Below are 25,242 nucleotides of genomic sequence, written 5' to 3' on the forward strand. Positions count from 1 at the left end.
TTGGAATTATCTCATTGGATCAGCAGTGTAAACAGAGATAGTAAGTCCTAGAACTTAGAAGAAGCTGTGTGGTCAGGATCTCCCCTCAGTATGACCTCAAGTAAAAATCTTTCTCTGAAGTTGGTACATGAGATTTGGATTTACATCATCCTAAACAAGAGGTGGACAACGGAATGGGGGTGTAGCAGGGAAAGAGTGGAGACAAATCACATGTGCTTGGGGTGGATGGGCAGTGAATGTTTTGGTTATTTCTGTAAGGGTCTTTCATGTGGTAGGTAAAGTGCTTGTTTTCCAGATAATCTTCTGACAGTGAACATCCAAATTAAAACAGACTAGAAAGAAGGATTGGCCATCCACTTCTCAAATACAACTCACCTCTGAAAACCCTATGTACAGCAGAGCACACTTAGAGTAGACTAACAGATAGGGCAACTGAAGTTGAGCCCTCAGATTTGGAAACACAAAGGAGGAGAAACAGTTGTAAGAAGAAATTAACAGTTGGTACATGGAAAGTGAGAAGCATGAATGTAGAAAAACTGAACATTGTAAACAAAGAAATGGAACGCATAAATATTGGCATATTGGGTATTAGCTAAATGAGATGGATTGGCACGGGATATTTTGAATCTCATGATCATATGATCTATTATGCTGGAGATGAAAAGGTGAGGAAAAACGGGTCACTTTCATAGTTTAAAAGGCCATTTCTAGATCCATCTTGAAACACAATATTGTGAGTGACAGAATAATATCCATACGCGTACAAGGAAGACCTGTTAATACCACTACCCTTCAAATTTATGCACCTACAACCAGAGCCAAAGAGAAGGAAATAGATGATTTCTATCAGCTGTTACAGTCAGAAATAGATTGAACATGTAATCAAGATGCATTAATAGTAAAGGGTGACTGGAATGCAAAAGTTGGGAATCGGGGAAAAAGGTTCGGTAGTAGGAAAATATGAATTTGGTGACAGAAATGAGGCTGGAGATAGGCTGATAGAATTCTGCACAATCAAGGATTTATTCATCGCAAATACCTTTTATAAGAAACATACACACAGGTTGTACACATGGATTTCACCTGATAGGATGCATAGGAATCAAATTGATTATACCTCTGGAAGGAACCGTTGGTGAAGTTCAGTATCAGGAGTGAAAACTAGGGCAGGTGCTGATAGACCATCAACTGCTCAGATGCAAGTTCAAATTAAAACTAAAGAGGGTTAAATCATATCCACGGGAATAAAAATTTGACCTTGAGTCTATTGCCCAAGAATTTAAAAACAAACTCAGGAATAGGTTTGAGGTCTTGAACACTAATGAACAAAGTCTAGATAAGCTGTGGGAAGCTATCAAGAATATTGTTCATGAAGAATGCAAAAAGTCATTAAAAAGAAGGAAAAAGAAGCAAAGACCAAAATGGATGTCAGAAGAGACTCTGAATGTTGCACTAAAGCACTGAGACCAAAGCAAAGGGAAGAAATCAAGAAGTTAAGGAGCTGAATAGAAGATGTTAAAAGGCCACTTGGGAAGATAAGGCAGAATATTATAATGAAATGTGCAAGGAGCTGGAGTCTGAAAAACAAAAGGGCTGAGCTCGCTCAGCATTTCCTAAGCTGGAAGAACTGAAAAATAAATGCAAGCCATGAGAATGATATGGGCAGAATACTGAATGATTCAAAAAGCATTAAAAGCAGATAGAAGGAGAATAGAGTCATTGTACCAAAAAGAACTGGCTGACACAGAAGAATTTTAAAAAACAACATGAGCAAGAGACAAGGTAATGAAGGAGGAAGTGCAGGCTGCTCTGAAGGACTTGGGGGGGAAAAAGCTCCAGGAATTGATGGAATACCAATTGGCGTATTTCAGCAAACAGATGCTGCCCTGCATGTGCTCACCAAGTTGTGCCAAGAAATCTGGAGGACAACTCTTTAGCCAGTTGACTGGAAGAGATCCCTATTCCCATTCCCCAAAAAGGTGACCTGACAGAGTGTGGAAATTATTGAACAATATCACTAATATCACACCCTAGCAAAATCTTGCTGAAGATAATCCAGGAAAGACTTGAACAGTACATCGACAGAGAACTACCATAAATGCAAGCCGGCTTTAGAAGAAAGAGGTCGTGACAGTAGGGATATTATTACAAATTTCAGATAGATCTTGGCAGTACCAGAAGAATGTCTATCTGTGTTTCATTGACTATGCAAAGGCATTTGACTGTGTGGATCACAATAAATTGTGGCTAACCTTGAGGAAAATGGGAATTTCAGAACACTTGATCATGCTTATACAAAACCTATACTTGGACCAAGAAGCAGTACTCAGAACAGAGCAGGGACACACTGCATGGTCCAAAATCAAGAAAGAAGTGTGTCAGGTATGCCCCCTGTCCCTGTACATTTTCAATCGGTATGCAAAACAAATCATTCGGGAAGTAGGGCTTTATGAGGAGGAGTGTGGCATCAAGATTGGAGGAAGATTCATTAACAACCTACGATATGCAGATGACACAACACAACCTTGCTTGCTGAAACTGAAGAAGACCTGAAGCACTTGCTGTAAAAGGTCACGGACTGTTGTCTTCAATATGTATTGAAGCTAAGCTCAACATCAAAAAGACAAAGATTCTTACCACTGGGCCAACTGGCAGCACCGTGATAGATGGAGAAGAGACTGGAAGTTGTTAGTAATTCCAGCTTGCTCAGATCCACGATCATCAGCAGTAAGGAAATCAGAAGATGAATTGCATTGGGAAAATCTGCTGTTATGGACCTCTTCAGAGTGCTGAAGAGCAATGATGCCAGTCTAGATACAAAGGTGCACCTAATCCAGGCCGTGGTCTTCCCAATTACTTGTTATGCTTCAGAAAGTTGGACAATGACTAAGGATGACAGAAGAAGAATAGATGCATTCAACTTGTGGTGCTGGAGAAGAGTCTTGGACACACCATGGATGGCCAAGAAAACAAATCTGTCTTGGAGAGGGTAAAACCAAGTCTCTCCTTGGAGGCTAGGATTTTGAAGCTCCACCTCACTTACTTTGGGCATGTGGCCGGGAGAGATCGATCCCTGGAGAAGGACATCATGCTCAGAAGGGTTGACAGACAGCGTAAGAGAGGGAGACCCTGGTTGAGATGGATTGATACAGTAACTAGGGCAGTGGGGATTGATGTGTCAGTGAGACTGGCTCAGGATAGGGAAGAGCTCTGAGCTGCTGTACATAGGGTTGTTATGCATTGTAGGTGATTCAACAAATAACATTCTATGACAGGTTTGGAAGCAGGAGTGGCATCCACTTCCTAAACAACATGCATCTGGAAACTCTATGAACTTTGAGAAATGTGGATAGTTGTAGAGGGGCTTCAGGCCTTTTGTTTGTAGTATTGCTATGAGTCATGCTTGACCTGAAGGCAATCAACCATAACAACAACATATAATTGAGTCTTTTAGTAACATGTGTATGTGTGTGTGTGTGTGTGTGTGTGTGTGTGTGCGCGCACGCACATGCGTGTGTGTGTGTTGAATACTCCCAACACCAAACAAAAGCTAGCAGAAACAGAATGTCAGAACTGGCCTAGGTTCTCCACTGGCCAAAGCCACAGGCTGTCAAACAGGAGAAGCCCTTCCTCCCTGAGGATCTAACTTGAGAGGGAAACAGAAGGAGATCATTGCAATATCTTGTAACCTTTTCAAATCCCTGTCTCTGAGTCTTGTCCTTGTGCCTACTTTCTCTGCTTCAGAAAGCCCTACAACTGCCAGTGACTTCTTGTTGCCTTTTTTTACCCCTCTTCTTCCTCTGCAGTCAGCTGAAAGAATCAGACAAAGACAGAAGACTGTCTGTAGAGATTTGGGATTGGGATCTAACTAGCAGGAATGACTTCATGGGATCACTGTCCTTTGGGATTTCTGAACTGCAGAAGGCTGGTGTTGATGGCTGGTAAGGAGGATTTTATTTTGTTTTGTTTTGTTTTGATAGCTCCAGTGTGGTTTTTGACCCATCAAACGTTGGGGACTAACATGTTTTCCTTTCTCTCTTAAAAGTGCCATAACAGTTGACAGGTAGTTTGGTTCTGCCTTTCAGATACATTTTGTTCAGCCTTCATACCAATGAAAAAACCAATATTTATTTTTAAAAACCAGGAAGTTTCCTTAAAACCGTAAATTTCTAGCTTTTCTCGTGAAGCCAGGAGATGTAGCATAATTGAGCTTATAAAGCAACACTTGAGTAGCTGAATAGTTAATATCCTCTTTAGACAAGGCGTGGACATGGAGATGTTGCCCAGATCTTTACTGTTCCTCGTTGTATTACATCTGCTTCACAGTACACAGTCATATGACTTGACTGGCCCTGAAATCACTACAAGTGTACTATTTACCTAAAAGATAAATTGTTGTTGTTACGTGCCATCAAGTTGCCTGTGACTCATAGGACTGTACATCCAACAGCCCTAAACCCTGCTCTATCCTGTACCAGTCTCACTGTCTCCGACACACCTACCCCCATTACCCCAGTCACAGAATCAATTCATCTAATCAAGGGTCTTCCTCTCCTGCACTGTCCCTCCTCCCCTCCCAAGCATGACATCCCTCTTCAGGGCTTGGTTCCCTCCTTGCAACATGTCCAAAGTGTGTCAGATGGAGCTTCAGAATCCTTGCCTCCAAGGAGCAGCCTGGTCTCACCCTCTCTAGGGCGAACCTGTTTGTTCTTTTAGCAGTCCATGGTATATTCAATAAAAAGATAATGAGCATTTTTTTTATCTGATTTTGATACCTTAAGGAGGTACCGCTGTATTTGAAGTATTTACCAGGACCCAGAACAGAGAGAGTAATGGTAGTAATTCTACCATGGTTAACTACAGCATCCTTGTTCTGAAACAGACTCCCTTATTCCTGCTCAATGCTTATACAGCGTGCCACTAGAGAGACTTCCTTAGCCATTGGAAGAAATTACCCCTCCCACTGCCATTAATCTATTCTGACTCATAGTGACCTTCCATCTGGTTTCCATTGTTGTAAATGTGTAAGGGTTCTTGTTCTTATTGTTAAGTGTCATTGAGTTGAGTATGACTCACAGCCACCCTGTGAACAACAGATCGAAACCCTGTCCTATCCTGTGCCACCTTCGCTATTCCTGACAAACTATAGCCCTGCCACATTGTGGCAGTCATCGTGTCAGTCCACCTCGTTGAGGGATTTCCCTCTCTTTTGCTGACTCTCCTTCCAAACATCATGTCCCTCTTCAAGGAATAGGCCCTCCTAGCAACATGTTTGAAGTATGTGAATTGAAGCCTCACATTCTTGCCTCCAAAGAGCACTCCCGCTGCACTGTCTCCAAGACATATCCATTTGTTCTCTTGGCAGTCCATGGGATGTTCAGTGCTCTTCTCCAACACCACAGCTCAAAGGCATCGATTTTTATTTTTGTCATCCTTATTCATTGTCCAGCTCCCTGATGTATAGCACTATGTAAAGGTAGTGACCATTTTATTTCAGCTGGCTCAGTTCTAGTATCTCTTGATACTAGCAGTGAGGATATCAGAACACAAATTGCCTTAGTAAAATCTGCTATCAGGGACCTCTCCAGAGTGTTGAAGAGCAATGATGTCAGTCTGGAGACTAAGGTGTGCCAGATCCAGGCTGTGGTCTTCACAGTTACTTGCTATACATCAGAGAGCTGGACAATGACTAAGGATGACAGAAGAAGAATTTATGTCTTTGAGTTTTGGTGCAGGAAAAGAGTATTGAACATATCAGGAATTGCCAGCAGAGCAAACAGGTCTATCCTGGAGAAGGTGAAACCAAGTTGCTCCGTGGAGGCAAGGATTTTGAAGCTCTGTCTCACATATGTGGGCATGTAGGCAGGAGGGACCAATCCCTGGGGAAGGACATCATGCTCAGAAGGGTTGTGGGGATAGCACAGGAGAGGAAGACCCCAGATGAGATGGATTAACACACTAACTGGGGTAATGGGGGTAGGTGTATCAGAAACGGTGAGTTTGGCTCAGGATAGAGCAGGGTTCAGAGCTGTTGTGCATATTATGTCGCTCTAAGTTCACAGGCGACCCAATAGCACATAACAACAGCAAGAACAGTGGCCATCTTTCTCCCAAGGAGACACTGATGGATTCCGATCACTGACATTTGGTTAGCTGGGTGATATGCTAAGAATTACAGCAACAGGGTTTCTTAAAAGAGATGCAGCTGAGAACAATAAGCTGTCATCTCACCGTTAGTAACAACAGCGCCGGGTTTTCTTGGCTGGAATGTGTGGAAGCAGATTGTCAAGGCTTGCTTTTATCTGCAGCACTGCTGGGTGCGTTTGAACCCCAACTTTTAGGTTAGTAATTGAATGCAAACAACTTGAGCCACCTGGGGATCATGGTATTTATATAGACAAGAAGGAAAAATGTGTTGAAATCACTTTCCTAAGTTAGGTATAAAACTGATTCATCAACAGAGCCATGAAATCACAACATTTGGGGTTATCTCATCTTCCAGACAGAAAAACAAAAAGATCACACTTTGGACGACATCTCACTTTACACAACTGAGAGACCATCTGTACCCTACTCCACTGTGAATACAAAGTTTTCTTTCCTGAGGCAGGAGATAGCTAATTGGAAAATGCTCTTACATGACATTAAAAGAATTGCGTGCTAATTCACCACATAAATTAAACAATGGTACAGAATCATGTGATCATCTCAATGGATGCAGAAAAAGCATTTGCTAAATCTCACCCCTTTTTCTGATAAAAACCTCTCAGAAAAGTAAAAAGAGAAGAGAAATTATACAACATAATTAAAGGCACCTATGCAAAACCAACAGCTCATATTCTTCACAGTGGAGAAAAGACTGAGCATACTCCCCTTTGAAAGCAAGAATGAGATCAAGGAAGCCCGTTAACACTACGCTACACGCTGTCATACTGGAAGTTCAAGCTCGAGAACTTGCTTTAGTAGCAAGAAAAGGAAAGAAAATGTTTCCAAATTGCAAAGAAAGAAGTAAAGATATTCTTACTTTCAGATAACATGATTGATCTTACTCAGAGAACAACTACATACAAAAGTTACTGGAACTTATAAATCCTCAAAGTGGCAGGTACAGGTCAACACACACACACACACACACACACATACACACTCACTCACTCCAGTTGGGTTCCTTTACATGAACAAGGAGGACTCTGAAAAAAGAAACCAACATTATTTAGCATAGACCACAAAAGGATAAAGGAGTAAATCTAACCAGGGATGGAAAAGAGTTATGTAAGGAAAAGTATAAAACACTGCTGTGAGAAACTCAAAAGAGATCAATATAAATGGAAAATAATTCTATGCTCCTGTATCAGAAGACTTAACATTGTGAAAATGTTTCTAAGTACCAAAAGTGATTTATAGATAAAATGCAATCCTGCTCTAAACTTCAGCAACATTCTTAATGAAATGGAAAACCCAGTCTCCATTCAGCTAAGCAATGTGGAAGAAGAATTTCAAGTAGGAAATCTCACACTTCCTGATATCAAAATGTACTATATAGGATGAATCCCCAAATCATAAAGATTATTAGAGACAAAATGGGACCAATCTTAGAAGGCCAAGGTAAGACCAATCTTACCTCTTCATAGTATAAAGAAGTTGGCAAATACAGTCAGAAATGTATAACCAAGAGAGGCTGAAATTGAGGAATAGGGCTTTCTAAAAATCAAATCCTTGTATGCATCAAAAACTTTTCCCAGTAGGGTGAAAAGAAAGTCTACACCTTAGGGAAAAACATTTGGTAATACCTTCTCAGACAAGGGTCTCATAACAATTACAGAATACTACAGGGTGTCCCTAAGTAAAAGCATGACAACCCAATTACAAAATGGGCAAAAGACATGGAAAGATTTTTCACAAAGGAAGACATTCATATGGCCAACAGACACATGAAGAAATGTTCAAATCACTGACAATAAGAGAGATGCAAATCAAAACCACCATGAGATGATGCCATCTCACCCCAATAACAGTGGCAAAGTTTAAAAGGACAACAAACAATAAATGTTAGGGAGGATGTGGAGAGATTTGAACTCTCATACACTGTTGTTGGGATTGTAAAATGGTAGAACTGTGGAAGGAAGGCAGTTTGGTCTTTCCTCAACAAGCTGAACATAGAAACTCATTCGACCCGGTTACTCCACTGCTAGGAATATATCCCAAGGAAACTAGAACTGAGACACAAATGGAGATTTGTACACCAATGTTCAAACAGCGTTATTCACCATCACTAGAACACGGAAATAGTCCAAATGTTCAACCACAACCAAATGGATTGAGAAAATGTGGCACATTCACATCATGAAATACTATGCAGCACTCAGGAGCAACAATTTTGAAAAATACTACATAATGTGGGAGAGACTGGAAGAGATTATGCTGAGTGAACTAACTCAGCCTCATAAGGACAAATACTACTTAAGACCATTATCGTAATAATAGAAAAATAACTAGTAAAATGCTTATGGAGGTCCAAGAGGGGAAGGAATGGAAGCCGAGGGTGAGAGTGGGTAGGGGGGAAACCACAGTTTTGCACAATTTATTGCGTTTAGAAAGGGGGCAAAGGAAATGGGAAAGATCAGGCGAGGACCTAAGAAGACAGGGTAATTGTGGGCATAGTTCAACGGTGACTAATTTTATAAAACACATTGTATGGGAATGACTGTATGAAACACAATGCAAATGAAGGAAAATGTGAAACAAAATGTCTAAGAATTTTGTATGCAAACCAATAGAAAATAAAAATTAAAAAACAAACCAAAAACCCTTGTACTCTATAGACACAGTAATCAAAATAGTCTGGGACTGGTTCCATACCAGGCACAGAGATCAATGGAGTAGAATTGAGAACCTAGAAATAAGCCCACCCATCTATAGACTGTCATTCTTTTCGTGAAAGTTTCAAGTTTATTTAACAGAGAAGAAATAGATTCTTTAACAAATTATGCCAATAAAACTGGATGTCTAGATATAGAAAAATGAGTCAGAACCCATACCTCATACCATGCCAAAAAACTAAGCTCAAAGTGGATCATAGACCTTAATGATAGTGCTGAAACTTGATAGAGTTGCCTGAGAGATAACATAGGGTCAAAACTCAAACCCATTAAGTGAGTTCTGGGTAACAGCAATCCTCCATCTAACGCAGTCATTTTTAGGGGAGGAGACTGTCTTCCCGCCATCCCTTGGAGCCCTGGTGGAGTAGAACAGCCGGAGACATGGGTATTTGGTTAGCAGCACAAAATGTTCTCTACTACTTCCCAGAGCTCCTCAGGGTCAAAACTAGTAAGGGACCTAATTTTTAGTATAAATTGTATACTAATTTATAGTATAAATTGACTATTGAACAAAATTAAAAGTACACACATGACAGAAGATAAACTGAGACCTCCTAAAATGAGATACTTATGCTCATCAAAAGATTTTACCAAGAGAAGAGACTAGAGAAAGGAAAAGAAAAAAAAAAGAAAAAGAAATTACTGGAGAAGATCAAAGACTACAACCTTCAGTATGGATTACAACTCAATATCAAGAAAACAAATATCCTTACCACTGGACCAGTAGTCAACATGATGGAGAAAAGATTGAGGTTGTAAGTGATTTAATTTTACTGGGATCCATGGTCATTATCCAGTAGCAGCAGTCAGTCAATCAAAAGGAATGTTGCACTGGGAAAATCTATTTCAAAGACCTCTCTAAAGTGCTAAAGAGCAAAGATGTCGCTTAACGACCAAGGTGCACCTCATCCAAGTCATGGTATTTTCAGTTGCTTCCTGTACATCTGAAAGCTGAAAAGAGAGGACTGAAGAAGAATTGATGCCTTTAAATTGTGGTGATGGAGAAGAGTACGGAATAGGGCATGGATTGCCTAAAGAACAAACAAGTCCATCTCAGAGGAAATACAACCAGGATTGCGAAACTTCAGCTTAGAAGCAAGGGCTGTGAAATGTCATCTCACATACTTTAAGCATGTTGTCAAGAGAGGCCAGTCCTTGGGAAAAGACATTGTAATGAAAAAGGTAGAGGGTCAGAGAAACAGAAGAAGACCCTCAACTCTGGATTGACATAGTGACTGTGACAATGGGTTTCAGCATGTCAGAAATGATGCAAATAGTCTAAATGGCTGTTCTTAGAGTTTCTGGAAACAATAACAAGATAGGGGCATATAACAACAGCATAGACTCGGGGGAAATATTTAGCTACGACTTATCTGATCAGAATTGAATCTCTAAAATACACAGCAAACTCAAACAAAATGCAGGCTAGTGAAAATAAATTAGCAAAGGCCATAAACAGACATTTCACTCATGAGGATGTTTAGACGGCCAATGAATATAGGAAAAGGTGCTGCTGATCGTTGGCCATTGTTTTTGTCTGTTGTTACGTGCCTTCTAATTGACTGTGGCTCATAATGACCCTGTAAACAGCAGATGTGAACCTGGCCCTGCCCTGTGTCGTCCTCGCCATCTCTGATACACTGGAGCGCACTATTACAGTCACCATGTCAATCTGTCTCTCTTACACTGACCCTCCACCTTGCCCAGCATGGTCTCCTTCTCCAAGGACTGGCGCCTCCAACAGCATGCCCAAAGCACGTGAGACAGAGTTTCACCATCCTTGCCTTCAAGGTTTCACGTTCAGACGTGTTTGTAAATAAAAACTACAATAGGACACCACTCCTGCAAAAGTGAAAAATAATAATTAAAAAACAAAAACAAAAAAAACCACACCAAAACCCAAAGCAGCAAGCACTGTGAACATTGCTGTTAGTATTGCAACATGGCATAACCACTAGGGAAAGCATTATGGCGCATCCTCAAAAAAGGAAGAAAAAGAAATGCCTTGTTATTGTTGTTGTTGTTGTGTACCATCGAGTCAGAACTGACCCATAACTGACCCTCCAGGGGGTCTTCAGAGGAGTAAATTGCAGTAAAATGGTATAATCACTCTGGAAAACATGTTGGGGCATCCTCAAAAAGGTAAGAAAAGAAAAACTTTTGTAGTCCTGAAATCCCAACTAAGAGCAGGGGCATGTGCGCCTGTACTCATTGCACATTTTTTTCACAATAGATAGTCACTGTACCTGCCAGTAAATAAACAAACTGTGGTGAACACATGTGGTGAACCATGGAATACTACACAGCTATCAAAAAGAAGGGTGATACAAAACATGACATGTCCGGAACTTTCGGACATTCTGCTGTGTGATTAATACAATCACAGACAGACAAATACTGCTTGATTTCACTATAAAAAATAATCAAGAATAAATATACACATAACACAGTGAATAAAGTTCTTTGATTATTACTAGAAATGGAGAAAGAGAAAGGGGAAATCACTTTCCATATGGTGGGATTTTATTGCCTTTAGTTATGGGACAAACATGGTCAAACATTGGTGAAACTGGCACAGCTTGGCTGTGTTAAACAAAGACCCATTTGGCCCAGCTGTCCCATTCCTGGAAATATGTCCTAAAGAGACCAGAGTCACAACTCAAACAGATGTGCATACATCCATGCTTATTGCTGCATTATTCACTATAAGGAAGAGATAGAAGCAGCCCAGTTACCTAGCAAAAAAGGAATGGATAGAAAAACAGTGATACATTCACACATGGAATATTATGCAACATTGGAAAACAATGAACCTGTAAAACACTACACAATGTGATTGAGTCTGGAAGACATTATGCTGAGAGAAATATCTCAGTCACTAAAGGACAAATACTGCATAACACTGCTGTTGTAAAATAGGACTGACATGGGTGGGTGGTTGGAATAGGAAAAAAGTAGATAGATAATGAACACTGCATTAGAACAAATGAGGGGAAGAACTGACTGAAAGGAATGTATGATTAAGCATTATATGTATGACAGGTAATAATCTAGAGCAAGAGGCGCATTACAAAGTGAACTAGGGGGTGGGGGAAGGAAAGGAGAGGGAGGAAAATGAGCATTGATGAATGAATGAAAACCCAACCTTTCTGTAAACATTCATTCAAATCACAATTTTAAATAAAGGAATATGTGAGATGGTTCTAGAACTTCATGACTGTAGTCTGAAAGGCATAAAATAGTCACCAAAGTCAGTGCTCTACTTGTAATATCACATGCTACTTTGGTGGGTGACAACTGGGGTCTTAGAAGCTTGTGATCACGTGTCACGCTATCTCAGCTATGTCAGGTACAACTCTTGGTCTCTCCTTATCTGGAGCAAAGAAGAGGGAAGGCAAAGAAAAATGTACAGAAATAATTAGTTCAAAAAATAAATGAGGCTAGAAAAATTAGATGGGAAAGCTCCAGTGAACAAGGTATTTAAATTACTGAGTAACTGGGTGAACAGCCTTGAAATGTAAGGAAGTCAGTCAATTACATTTGCTAGGCTTAAGAATAAGAAAATTGATTGTGGATTACTCCACAATCAATATTCTTGGCCCCAGCAGTCAGGAAATCAAAAGAGGGATTGCACTGGGAAAATCTGTGGTGAGGGACCTCTCCAGAGTATTAAGAAACAACAATGTCAGTATAGAGACTAAGGTGCACCAGATGGAGGCCAGTCTTCACAATTACTTGCTATTTATCAGAGAGCTGGGATAGTGACTAAGGATGAAGTCTTGAATACACCACGGACTGCGTCTGTCTTGGAGAGGGTAAAATGAAGTTTCTCCTTGAAGGCTCAGATTTTGAATCTCTGTCTCACATACTTTGGGCACATGGCCAGGAGGGACTAATCCTTGGAGAAGGACTTTATGCCTGGAAGGATGGAGGGACAGTGCAGGAGAGGAAGACCCTGGATGAGATGGATTGATGCAGTATCTGGGGTAAAGGAGTTAGGTGTGTAGGAGTCAGTGAGACTGGCTCAGGACAGAGCAGGCTTCAGAGCTGTTATATGTAGGGTTGCTATGAATCGCAGATGACTGGATGGCACACAAGAGCAACAGTTTAGAGTATTGTGGGAAGTTATTCTTTATTAATTGGAGAATTAGTCTTCTCTTATTCCATCTATTGACTACAAGTTAGAGCTTTTTTTTAAATCTAAGGTAATGCAAAATTGTTCCATGCCTGTTGAGTCTCCTGAAACTCATAGCCAACCTATGAACAACAGCCCTACACCCTGCTCTATCCTGTGCCAATCTGGCATACCCACCCCCATTACCCCAGTCACTGAATCAATCCATCTCATCGAGGGTTTTCCTCTCCTGCGCTGTCCCTCCACCCTCCCAAACATGATGTCTCTCTCCAAGGACTGGTCACTCCTTGTACCATGCTCAAAGTATGTCAGACAAAGCTTCAGAATCCTTGCCGCCAAGGAGCAGCCTGGTCTCACCTGCTCTAGGACAAACCTGTTCTCCTAGCAGTCCATGGTATATTGAGTACTCTTCTCCAGCACCAAAACTCAAAGGCATCAGTTCTCCTATTATCCCTAGTCATTGTTCAGCTTTCTGATGCATAGCAAGTAATTGCAAACACTATGGCCTGTATCAGGCGCACCTTAGTCTCCAGATTGACATTGGTACTCTTCAGTACTTTGGAGAGGTCTCTGACAGCAGACTTTCCCGGTGCAATTAATCTTTTAATTTCCTGGCTGCTGGTACCAAGATTATTGATTGTAGAGCTAAGAAAACTAAAGCTGTTAACAATCTCAATCTCTTCATCATCTATCATGATGCATATATTAACAAAAAGAAACCAGTTTCCTACTACTTAATAAGTTTTTGGGTAGCTATGGTGGCCTGCTGTCAAAGCAGTTCAAATCTACCACCTGCTCCACAGGAGAAATATGGGAAATCTCCTGTGTGACTTACAGCCTCTAAAAGCCCACTTGAGTCGGTTCTAATTTCATAGCACGTAATAACCATAGTCTACAGGAACGACAACTTCTTTAAACCCAAGACCAGAGGAACTAAATAGTCCCCGGCTATCACTGCCACTGGACACAACAGAATGTGTAAGATGGGATGGGAGGAAAATGTAGAGCAAATGAAAATCTTAAAAGTTATCTGAGCTACTGGACTGAAGGAGACTTGAGGGTCCCCTGAGGCTGTCACCTGTGGACACTTTGAACTTGGAAGTGAACCTCTCTCTGCAGATCACCTTTCACCCAAATGATGGATCGATTTAAAGTGGATCTTATAAAATTCAACCATATCACCTGTGGGTTAGGTGCTCACTTAAAGAGTTAACTATGAAACGAGAGAGTCCAAAGTTACTCAAAGGCAAAGCACCAAGCATGGAGGGGAAGGCATCTCAATCAATGGCAAGAGGACAAGGAGAATGGAAGCAACATATTGTCAGATGCTCCATTGTAAAAGTTGTAACCAATGCCATGAATCAGTTTAAAGTGAACCAAAAGGGAGCCTAATTTTTCATGTCAATGTTCACCTAAAACGCAACAAAATATTCTTTTGAAAGAGTCACATGGCCAGTTTTTACCTTTTTTCTAAGTTTGGGATAATTTTCCCAACACACGGATGATTTGACTTTGCCCAGACCCAACCAACATCATTTCCAGGGGATGTTTTTCTTCCTTTTAAAGTCAACTAAACAGAAGTGAAAGAGAAAGAACTCATGATCCCCAGAGGGTATAAGTGAGAGGAGATAAAATAATAATAATAACAACAATAACTAGTACTTACTGACTCTTTATAGCTGCCAGGCACTGGGCAAATAAGAACGTCCCAGGCATCCTGCAGAAATCATAGATTTACACAGCACTGTCTCTGTTCTTTCTGTATGCTGAACAAATCATACAGAAGAATGTGGCCTCAGGATGGGGGGAAGCCTGCATTATGTAGATGACACCACCTTGCTTACTGAAAGTGAGGAGGACTTGAAGTGCTTGCTGTAAAAAATCAGAGACTTTAGCCTTCACTATAGATTACATCTCAAAATCAGCAAGACAGAAATCCTCACCACTGGGTCACTAGGCGGTAGGCATCATGACAGATGCAGAAAAAGTTTAAGTTGCCAATGGTTTGATCTTACTTGAATCCACAGTCACCACCCTTGGTGCTGGCACTTAACAAAATCAAAAGACATTTTGCATTGGGAAAGTCAGCTGTCAAAGGCTTCACCAAAATACTTAGGAACAGTGATGCCAGTTTAAAGACTAAGGTGCACTTGATTCAGACCATGGCTTTTTCCTCTCACCTTGCTATGCATCTGAGAGTGAGACAGTGAGTACGGATGACAGAAGAAGAATCGATGCCTTTGAGTTGTGATGTTGGAGAAGAGTACTGAATATTCCATGGATTACAAGAATAAACCAGATAAGTCTTGGAGAAAGGGTAGCCAGAGGCATGGACGGCAGAGCTTCATCTCACATACTTTGAACATAGTGTTAGGAGGGGCCAGTTGCTGGAAAAAAGACATCATGCTCGGATAAGTCAGTGAAAGAGGAGGACACTTAATGAGCTGGATTAACACAGTGACTGTAACAGTGGGCTCAAGTGTGTAAGAGACGATGAAGGCGTCACAAGATAGAGCAAGGCTGAGACCCATTGTTCATGCGGTCGTGATGAGTCATGGTTGGCTCCACAGCACCGAACAACAACATCGTCTTCCTCTGGTGGCCCCGTCTGTAGGGAGTTCTGCTGCTAACTCAAAAAGCCGCACGTCTGTCCACTGGAATCCATCAGTGTCTCCAAGGGAGAAAGCTGGGCGATCTCTTTCTGTGTGAGTCACGCTCTTGGAAAACCCACTAGTGAGTCGGCTATGAGTTGGCTCCTACTCTGCAGTCATCAGTTGAGTTGTTGAGTAGCTAAGCATCTCAAGCTTTTCTTTGTGAATTTCTCAGCAATTTGAGTATCTTCTTTGGTAAAATGTCTTTTAATGTCCTCTGCCCAGGTTGCAATTGGGCTGATTTTGTTTGTGAGGGAGTTGAAGTTTTTGGCAAACTAGGAATTCGTTTCTTGTCATTGCCACATATTTTCTCCCAGTCTACCTTCTCTTTTTACTCTTTTTAAGTCTTTTGATAGCATCAAGATTTATCACCTGTTGATGGTGCATCTCCAGTTATGTTTGATTTATTTATGACATAGCATGTGAGTTTGCCCCTTGTTTTTCTTTGATAATATTTGTGGTTTTAGGTTTCCCACCTAGGTCCTTTATCCATCCTGAGTGAGTGTTTGTATATGTTGTGAGATAGGAGTCTTGGTCCAGTTTTATACAAATAAATACCTGGTTTTTCTAGCAAATAAACACCCAAATAACACCAGCATAGAGAGAGATCAGTTGGCCTAGTGGAAAGAAAGTGATGCTACCAAGCCCAAAGGTGGGTGACTTCTAATTCGCGGCCCTCAGGCCTGTTTATCATTGTTTTTGTTCAAACAGTCTTCTAGGTTGTATAGCACCGGTGTGTCCACTTGCCATACACTCTGTAACTTGTGGTTTCTGTGAATCTAAACATTGTGACACTGATGTGTCAAATGTGATAATGGTCACCCATGGTGGACAGTGCTTGCTGGAGCTCCCCGATTAAAACAAGCTTGGAAGCGGGAGCGGCATCCTCTTCCGTAATAGCGTGCCTCCGGAAACCCTTTGACCTTGGAGAAAGGATGAAAGTCACACAAATGTTGAGGACTTAAACTCGTAGGGTTGCTATGAGTCACCTACGACTCGACGACACTTAACAACATGGAATGTCATCTCTTTGCCAAAGATTAGTTGTCCGTAAGTGGATGTATTTACTTGTGGCTTCTCAATTCTGTTTCACTAGAATATGTATCTATCACTGCTAGTGACAGGCAGCTTGATTACTCTAGTTGTGGAGTAGATTTTGAGATTGGGAAGTATAAGGCTTCCTGCTTTGTATTTCTTCTCTTTCTTGAATCCACAATCAGCATCCTTGGTACCATCAGTCAGGAGAGCAGGAAATTTATTGTGCTGGAAAAGTCTGTAGTTAGGGACCTCTCCAAATTCCTGAGGAGCAATGATCTCAGTTTGAAGACTAGGGTGTGCCTGATTCAGGCCATAGTCTTTTCAATCATTTGCTATGCATTTGAGAGCTGGACAATGAATAAGGATGACAGAAGAATTGATACCTTTGAGTTGTGGCGTTGGAGAAGAGCACTGAATAGCTCACAGACTGCCAAAAGAATGAGAAAAGTATAGCCAGAGTGTTCCTTAGAGTCAAGGATGGCAAAGCTTCGTCTGTCATGCTTTGGGCATGTTGCTAGGAGAGGCTACTCCTTGGAAAGTGATATCCTTCTTGGAAAGGTGGAGAGTCAGTGAAAGAGAGGAAGACTCCCAATGAATGCTTGACGCTATGACTGAACAATGAGCTTAAGTGTATCAGACAATGAGGGTGGTCCAATATGGGACAGGGTTCACATCTGTTGTTTATAGGGTCACTATAAGTTGTACTCAGCTTAACAGCCCCTAACAACAACAGTGCTTTCGTTTTATTATTACTTTTTTAACCTAAACTTGGAGATTGCTTTTGCCATGTCTTTGAAGAATGGTGCTAGACTCTGAATCAGGATTGCGTTATGTCTGAAAAACACTTTTAGTGGTATTAGCATTTTCACAATGCTAAATCTTCCTGTCCATGATGAGTAAGGTATGTTCTTCTATTTTCTGTGCCTGTTTTAGCCTTTCATAGTGGTGTTTTGTAGTTTTTCTTTGTGTAGGGTTTGTTGTTGTTGTGTGGGTTTTTTTTATGTTTCTGGTTAAATTTAATCCTAAATCTAAATCTTTTGGGTGGCTCTTGTGAATAGCATTGTTTTTCTTATTTCCTTTTCAGTGTTTTCTTTATTGTTGTGGACTTCCTGACTGATTTTTTTAATGTTGACCTTATGCCCTGCCATTTTGCTAAATTGGCCAATTAGAGCCAATCATTTTCTTGTTAAGTCTTGGAAATCTTCTCTATATAACATCATATCACCTGCAAATAGAATGCCTTTTTATTTTAATTTTTTTTCTCTTATTGTGTCAAGAGTTCAATCTATGTCTATGAGAGAAGTTGATTAATTGTATTGTTCAGTTCTCTATCTTTGTTGAGTTTTCTTTTCATTGCCCTGGCCTTAATCGAAAGTTTGATATTTCCTGTTAATGTTATGGAGCAGTATATTCTTTGTTCCAAGCTATATTTTATGTATTTTCAAGCTTTGTCTTTGGGTGCATAGATGCTGTTGTTGTGTGCTGTTGAGTCGACTACAGCTCATAGCAATCTTATAAACAATAGCCATGAACCCTGCCCACATTGCCACAATCACTGGGTGGTCAATTCATCTCATCCAGATTCTTCCTCTCCTGCACTGACCATCTAACCTTCCAAGCATGATATCCTTCTCCAAGGACTGGTCCCTCTTGGCAACATACCCAAAGCATGTGAGACAGAGCTTCAAGATCCTTACCCCAAAGGAGTAATTGGTTTCACCTTCTCCAGGACAGATCTGTTTGTTCTCTTCTCAGTCCATAGTATGTCAATACTCTTCACCAGCACCACAACTCAGTTGCTTAGGTTCTTCTGTCATCTTTAGTCATTGTCCAGCTTTTAGATGTATAGCAAACAGTTTAGAAGACTATATTGTGCCTGGATCAGGCACACCTTAATTTCCACTCTGACATTGTTGCTCTTTAGCTCTCTGGACAGGGCTCTAACAGCAGACTTCCCCAGAGTAACTCATCTTTTGATTTCCTGATGGCTGGTGCCGTGAGTGTTGATTGTGGATGCAAGCCAGGTGAAACTATTAATAACCTTAATCTTTTCTTCATCTATCATGATGCAGCCAGTTGATCTGGTGGTATGAACCTTTGGTTTCTTCATGTGGAGCCTCAATCCATATTAGAGGCTGCAGTCTGTGACCTTCTGCAGCAAATGCTTTGAGGCCTCCTCAGTTTCGCTGAGCAAGGTTGTGTCATCTGCATAACACAGGTTGTTGATGAGTCTTTCTCCAATCCTGATGACACATCTTCACAAACATATTTTATGTAGTTAAATCATCTTGTTCAGTTGATCCTTTAATCATTGTGTCCTTCCTTGTTTCTTATGCTGGTTTTTGCCTTGAAGCCTGTTTTATAAGAAATTAATATTGCTACTTCTGCTTTTTTTCGACTCCCGTTTACTTGATATTCTTTTCTACATCCTTTGAGTTTTTTTAATATTTTTTGTCCTTGAATCTAAGATATATCTTTTGTAGCTAGCATATTACTGGTTCATTTTGTTTACTCTATTCTGCTACTTTCCCCCTCTTTAGTAATGTCATCAATCCATTCATATTAAGTGTAATTGTCAGTTTTGTTATGTGCCGTGGAGTCACCTGCAACTCATAGCGACCCTATGTACAACAGCTCTGAGGCCTGCCCTATCCTGAGCCTGTCTCACTGTCTCTGACACACCTACTCCTATTGCCCCAGTTACCATGTCAATCCATCTCATCTGGGGTCTCTCTCTCTCTCCTGAATTGTCTCTCCATCCTTCCAAGGATGATGTGCTTCTCCGAGGACTGGTCTCTCCTGGCTACATGCCCAGAGTATGTGAGGCAGAGCTTCAAAATCCTTGCCTCCAGAAAGCATCTTTGTTTTACTGCTTCAAGGACAGACCTGTTTGTTTTCTTGGCGGTCCATGGTATGTTCAATACTGTTGTCCAACTTCACAACTCAAAAGCATCAATTCTTCTTTTTTCATTATTATTTATTGTCCAGCTCTCTGATGCATAGCAAGCAATTGAGAAGGCCATGGCCTGGATCAGGTGCACTTTAGTCTCTAGACTAATTGTCAGTTTGGAAGCAGTCAGTTTGGCATCTACTTCCTAAACAACATGCCTCTGAAATCTCTATGAATTTTGAGAAATGGCGATAGTTATAGAAAGGCTTCAGGTCCTTTGTTCATAGGGTCACTAGGAGTCATTCTCGACTTGATGGCAGCCAACCACAGCAATGGTTTTATTGCCGTCATTTTGCTCTCTGTGTGTGTTATGTTCATTTCTTTGTTCTGTCTACTCTCCTGGACTGGAGTCTGTTGTTGTTGTTGTTACGTGCTGTCGAGTCACCTGTGATCCATAGTAACCCTCTGAACAGCAGCTCTGAACCCTTCCCTGTCCCGAGCCAGTCTCACTGATTCTGACGCACCAACCCCCATTGCCCCAGTTACTGTAGCACTCCATCTCATCCAGGGTCTTCCTCTCTGGTGTGCTATCATATAGTTTATGATTTCTTCTATTGCTGTTGTTTTATTCCATACAACAGAAGAAACCCCTTTCCAGTCTTGTGATGTACTCACAACCCCTGCAGTGCTCAAGCCCATTACTACAGTCCCCGTTTCAGTCCATTTCATTGAGACTTTTCTTTTCCTTCATGAACATTCTACTTTTTCAAGCATGATGTCCTTCTCCAGAACCTGGCCCTTCCTGATAATATGCTCCAGGAGGGTAAGATGCAGACTTGCCGTCATTGCCTCTGAGGACATTATGGATACACTTCTCTCTCAGCATATTTGTTCATTCTTTCAGCCCTCTATGGTTATGCATGCAGAACAGATTATCTGGAAGGCTGGGCTCTATGAGGAGAAGTGTGGTGTCAGGATTGGTGGAAGATTCAACAACAGTCTGCGTTATGCAGATGACACAACCCTGGTGCTGAAACTAAGGAGGACCTGAGGCGCTTGCTGCAGAGGGTCAAGGACTGCAGCCTCCAATATGGATTGAGGCTCAACGTCAAGAAGACAAAGATTCTCACCACTGGACCAATTGGCAGCATCAGAATGGATGGTGAAGAGATTGAGATTGTTCACAGCTTTAGTTTGCTTGGCTCCACAGTCAACACTCTTGGCACCAGTAGCCAGGAAATTAAAAGACATATTGCGATGGAAGGTCTGCTGTTAGGGACCACTCCAAAGTACTGAAGAGCAATGGTGTCTCTCTGGAGACTAAGGTGCGTCTGAGAGAGGCCATGGTCTTTGCAATCACTTGTTATGCGTCAGAGAGTTGGACAATGACCAAAGAGGATAGAAGTAGAATTAATGCTGTTGAGCTGTGGTGCTGGAGAAGAGTATTGAGGGTACCATGGACTGCCAAGGAAACAAACAGATTCATCCTGGAAAGGGTTAAACCAGGAGGCTCCCTGGAGGCAAGGATTCTGAGGCTCTGTCTAACATACTTTGAACATGTTGTGAGGAGAGACCGGTCCTTAAAGAGGGACATCATGCTTGGTAGGGTGGAGGGACAGAGCAGGAGTGAAAGGCCCTCTATGAGGTGGATTGATTCAGTGACTGGGATAATTGGGATGGGTGTGTCGGAGACAGTGCGATCGCCACAGGACAGAGCAGACAGGGCTGTTGTACACAGGGCTGCTATGAGTCGCAAGCGACTCGATGGCACATAACAACAACAACATGGTTATGCAGGGGCCGCTGCTGTCTTAGTGGTAAGGAATTTCATTGTGAACACAAAAGTATGTGATTCGAATTCACCTGTTGCTCCCTGAAAGAAAGAAAGGCAGTCTCTTCCTGTGCAGTTTCCTGCCTCTGAAAACCCTCTGGGGGATCAGCCATTATGGGGAGGTTCTGACTCAACCGTACACAACAACATGGCATGTTTAATACTATTCACCAGCATCACATTTCAAAGGCGTCTTCATTTTATGTAATTGACATAGATGTTCTTAAGTTTTGTACCTTGTGTTGGAGATGAGGGGGCCCTTTACTGTGTATAGTGCCCCCTCTTCCCTGGCCTTTGCTTCTGCAGAGTAACTGAAATTGCCTGGACCCTGAACTATTGCCCACTGGGGAGGAGCTGTTCCTGCATTTGACAGCATGCTGCATCGAGGCTGAGGCCTCTGGTGCCTCTCGGTCTTCTTTCCAACCCCAGTCCACAACCAAACGCTTCCTCTCTCAGCTCTTTGTTCATGGATCGTGAACATGTTGTGAGCCCCTTGGTGAAAGCTCGGAGCTCTGCCTTGGGGTCTTCCCTGATGCTGCTGCCTTCCACACAGGTCTCTATCCAGGGCTTCAGAGGAGGAACAGGTGAAGCCCTTGCTTCTTCTCTTCCCCTTGATTCTCCTCTGCCTCCTCTTTCCCTTTCTCTCCCCCTGGGTCTCTAGGGAACATCTTTTCCCCACACTGTGTTTTAGAGTCTTCCCTTTTTCATATCCTTCTATCTGAGTTAGCACCTTACTTGTCTTCTCCTGTGAAGCATACAGAAAGGTTCAGGGGAGAAAAAAGTGGCTTTATGATAAAGGGCAGTCGATTGAGATGAAGCCCATTATTAATTGACTTAAATAAAACCAAACCAGTTGCCATTAAATTGATTCTGATGCTTGGTGGCCCTGTGTATGTCAGAGTGGAACTACGCTCCACATTTTCAAGGGTGGGAAGTTTTGGAAGTCACTCATCCATCAGGCCTTTATCCTGAGGCTCCTTCTGCAATATTCTTTAGTTATTGCAGTAATTCTAGATGGAGCATCAGGACCGTTAAGCAGTATATTAAGGGCACACAGCTCATAGACACGGCACTGAGATGTCATTCTAGGTCTCCACGGTGCTAGAGCTTACATGCATCAAACATCGTATCCTGCATGTTGATACAGTAGAGTGCTAGAGGCCAGAGAGATTTTGACTCTTCCAACTGGATGAATGCTCTGTGACCTTACCTCTCTGAAGTACATCCTTCTCAGCTGGTACGATTCCATTTACCAGACATAATTTTAGCACCCTCATTTGCATCTTAGAAGAGATGTGAATTTGATGAGATAATAGTTGGAATGAAACCTTTACAAAATTGGATACCTCTCTGCATTACGTAGATCAAAGTCTTCCTCAGTTATGGTGATGCTTCGATTCTAAATATTTGGATTCTTGTCACAGAAGGTCTTCTCTATGACCTTTGGCAAGTCACATCTCCCATCAGACTCATTTCCTCATTTGGGATGGAGATGGCCTCTTACCATGTCCCGTCATGCCCTGGGGTAGAACCATGGGGCAGAATCCATATACACAGCTGTGAAAGCTCCCAGATGAGTTTTACAGCAGCCCAGATCCTTCCACCCCTGCCCACCTCTTCACCATGAGCTCAATAGCAGTTGTCAAATCCTCTTTGTTTCTAATTTTGTTTGTTTATGCTGTCTCTTTTCGTTCCCCTTGATTTTCTAGAGGTTCACTGTTTTATTTTTGCGGTTTTGTTTCATCAAAGAGTTAGCGCTGGGATTTGTCTATCAATTCTCTTATTCTCTCTCTACCTTAATTATCTAGTGCCGCTGTAACAAAGATACCACAAGTGAATGATTCTAAGAGACTGAAATTTATTCTGTTATAATTTGAGAAAGGAGAAGTCTGAATTCAGACTCCTGTGTGTCTTCTGGTTCTAGAATTTTCCCAGCACAGGAACCTGCACCTCAAGGACACATCCTATTCCTGGCTCTTTTTTCTTGGGGATAAAGATTCAGTTCTCCCAATCCTCACTAGCTTCTCTCTCCTTTTACCTCTTTAAGACAAAAGATGACCCAGATCACACCCCTTGGAAACTCTTCTTACATCAGATCTGGGCTGTGGATTAATTAACGGTGTGGCACCACACCCTAAATCCCTTACAACTGACTGGCTGATCACATCTTGTATCATATAGTAAGTGTGCTTACATCATTACATAGCTGTCTCTAACTCTGCTTAGCACTATCGAGCTTAAGATTTACCAGTATTAAATTACATAATACTGAGACTTAGAGTCTAACCAAGTTAACACATAGGTATAGGGGACATGACTGAGAAGCTAACACAAAGGGACAAAATCAAGAAGTTAAGGTGAACAGAAGATTTCAAAGAGCGGCTCAGGAAGACAAAGCAAAGTATTATAATGAAATGTGCAAAGAGCTAGAGTCAGAATAAAAAAGGGATGAAATTGCTCTGAATTTCTTAAGCTGAAGGAATTGAAGAACAAATTCAAGCCTTTCATTGCAATACTTAAAGATGCTATGGGAAGAATATTGAATGATCCAGGATACTTCAAAAGATCAAAGGAGTACACAGAGTCACTGTACCAGAAAGAATTGGATGACACAAAGGAATTTCATGAAACAGCATATGACCAAGAAGCTATAGTGATGGAGAAAGTTCAAGCTTCTCTGAAGGAATTGGCAACAAACAAGGCCCCAGGAATTGATGGAGTACCAACTGACATATTTCAACCAAGAGATGCTGCCCTGACACACTCACCAAGTTGTGCCAAGAAATCTGGAGGACAGTTACCTGGCCAGCTGACTGGAAAACATCAATATTTATTCCCATTCCAAAAAGGGTGATCAAACAGAGTGTGGACATTTTTTAACAATATCATTAATATCACATGCTAGCAAAATCTTTGCCAATGTCAGATGGATCTTGGCTGAAAGCAGAAGAATATCAGAAGAATGTCTATCTGTGTTTCAGTGATTACTCAAAGGCATTTGATTGTATGGATCACAACAAATTGTAGCTAATCGTGAGAAGAATGGAAATCCCCAAACACCTCATGTGAAACCTATACTTGGATCAGGAAGCAGTCATCAAAACAGAGCAAGGAAACATTGCATTGGTTCAAAACCAGGAAAGGAATGCATCAGGGATGCATCCTGTCTCCATACCTTTTCAGTCTGTATGCAGAACAGATCATTTGGGAGGCTAGTGTTTAGGAGGAAATATAATCCTGTGGCATCAGGATGGGAGGATGACTCAACAACAACTTACGTTATTCTGATGATACCGCCTTGCTCACAGAAACTGAGGAGGACCTGAAGCCTCTGCTGCAGAGGGTCAAGGACTGCAGTCCTCAATATAGATTGACGCTGAACATGAAGACAACAAAGATTCCCACCAGTGCGCCAATTGGCAGCACCGTGATAGATAGAGAAGAGATTGAGATTGTTAACAATTTCAGCTTGCTCAGGTCCATAGTCAACACCCTTGGGACCAGCAGCCAGGAAATCAGAAGATTAATTGGATTAGGGAAGTCAGCTGTCAGGGACAATGCAAAGATGTCAGTCTAAAGACTAAGGTGTGCCTGATCCAGGCTGTGGTCTTCACAATTACTTGCTATACATCAGAGAACTGGACAATGAATAAGCATGGCAGAAGCATTGATGTCTTTGAGTTGTGGTGCTGGAGAACAGTATTGAACATACTTACCATGGGCTTTCAAGAGAACAAACAGATCTATATTAGAATGAAACCAAGTTGTTCCCTAGAGGCAAGGATTTTGAAGCGCTGTCTCACATACTTTGGGCATGT

At 41.6% G+C, this 25,242-nt stretch overlaps 1 protein-coding gene across 2 annotated transcripts in view; it reads left to right on the forward strand.

Annotated features, from left to right (window-relative positions):
* The window catches only part of PRKCB (protein kinase C, beta), a 553,123-nt gene that overhangs the window by 365,163 nt on the left and 162,718 nt on the right, over positions 1-25,242 (forward strand). For both annotated transcript variants that reach the window (XM_006902042.1, XM_006902041.1), the window contains exon 7: positions 3,807-3,941. In XM_006902042.1, the coding sequence (XP_006902104.1) occupies positions 3,807-3,941 (135 nt within the window). The remainder of the gene's footprint in view (positions 1-3,806; positions 3,942-25,242) is intronic.

The sequence above is a fragment of the Elephantulus edwardii genome, unplaced genomic scaffold, assembly GCF_000299155.1.
Source record: "Elephantulus edwardii isolate Elephantulus edwardi_28Jun2011 unplaced genomic scaffold, EleEdw1.0 scaffold00361, whole genome shotgun sequence".
Taxonomy (NCBI): domain Eukaryota; kingdom Metazoa; phylum Chordata; class Mammalia; order Macroscelidea; family Macroscelididae; genus Elephantulus; species Elephantulus edwardii.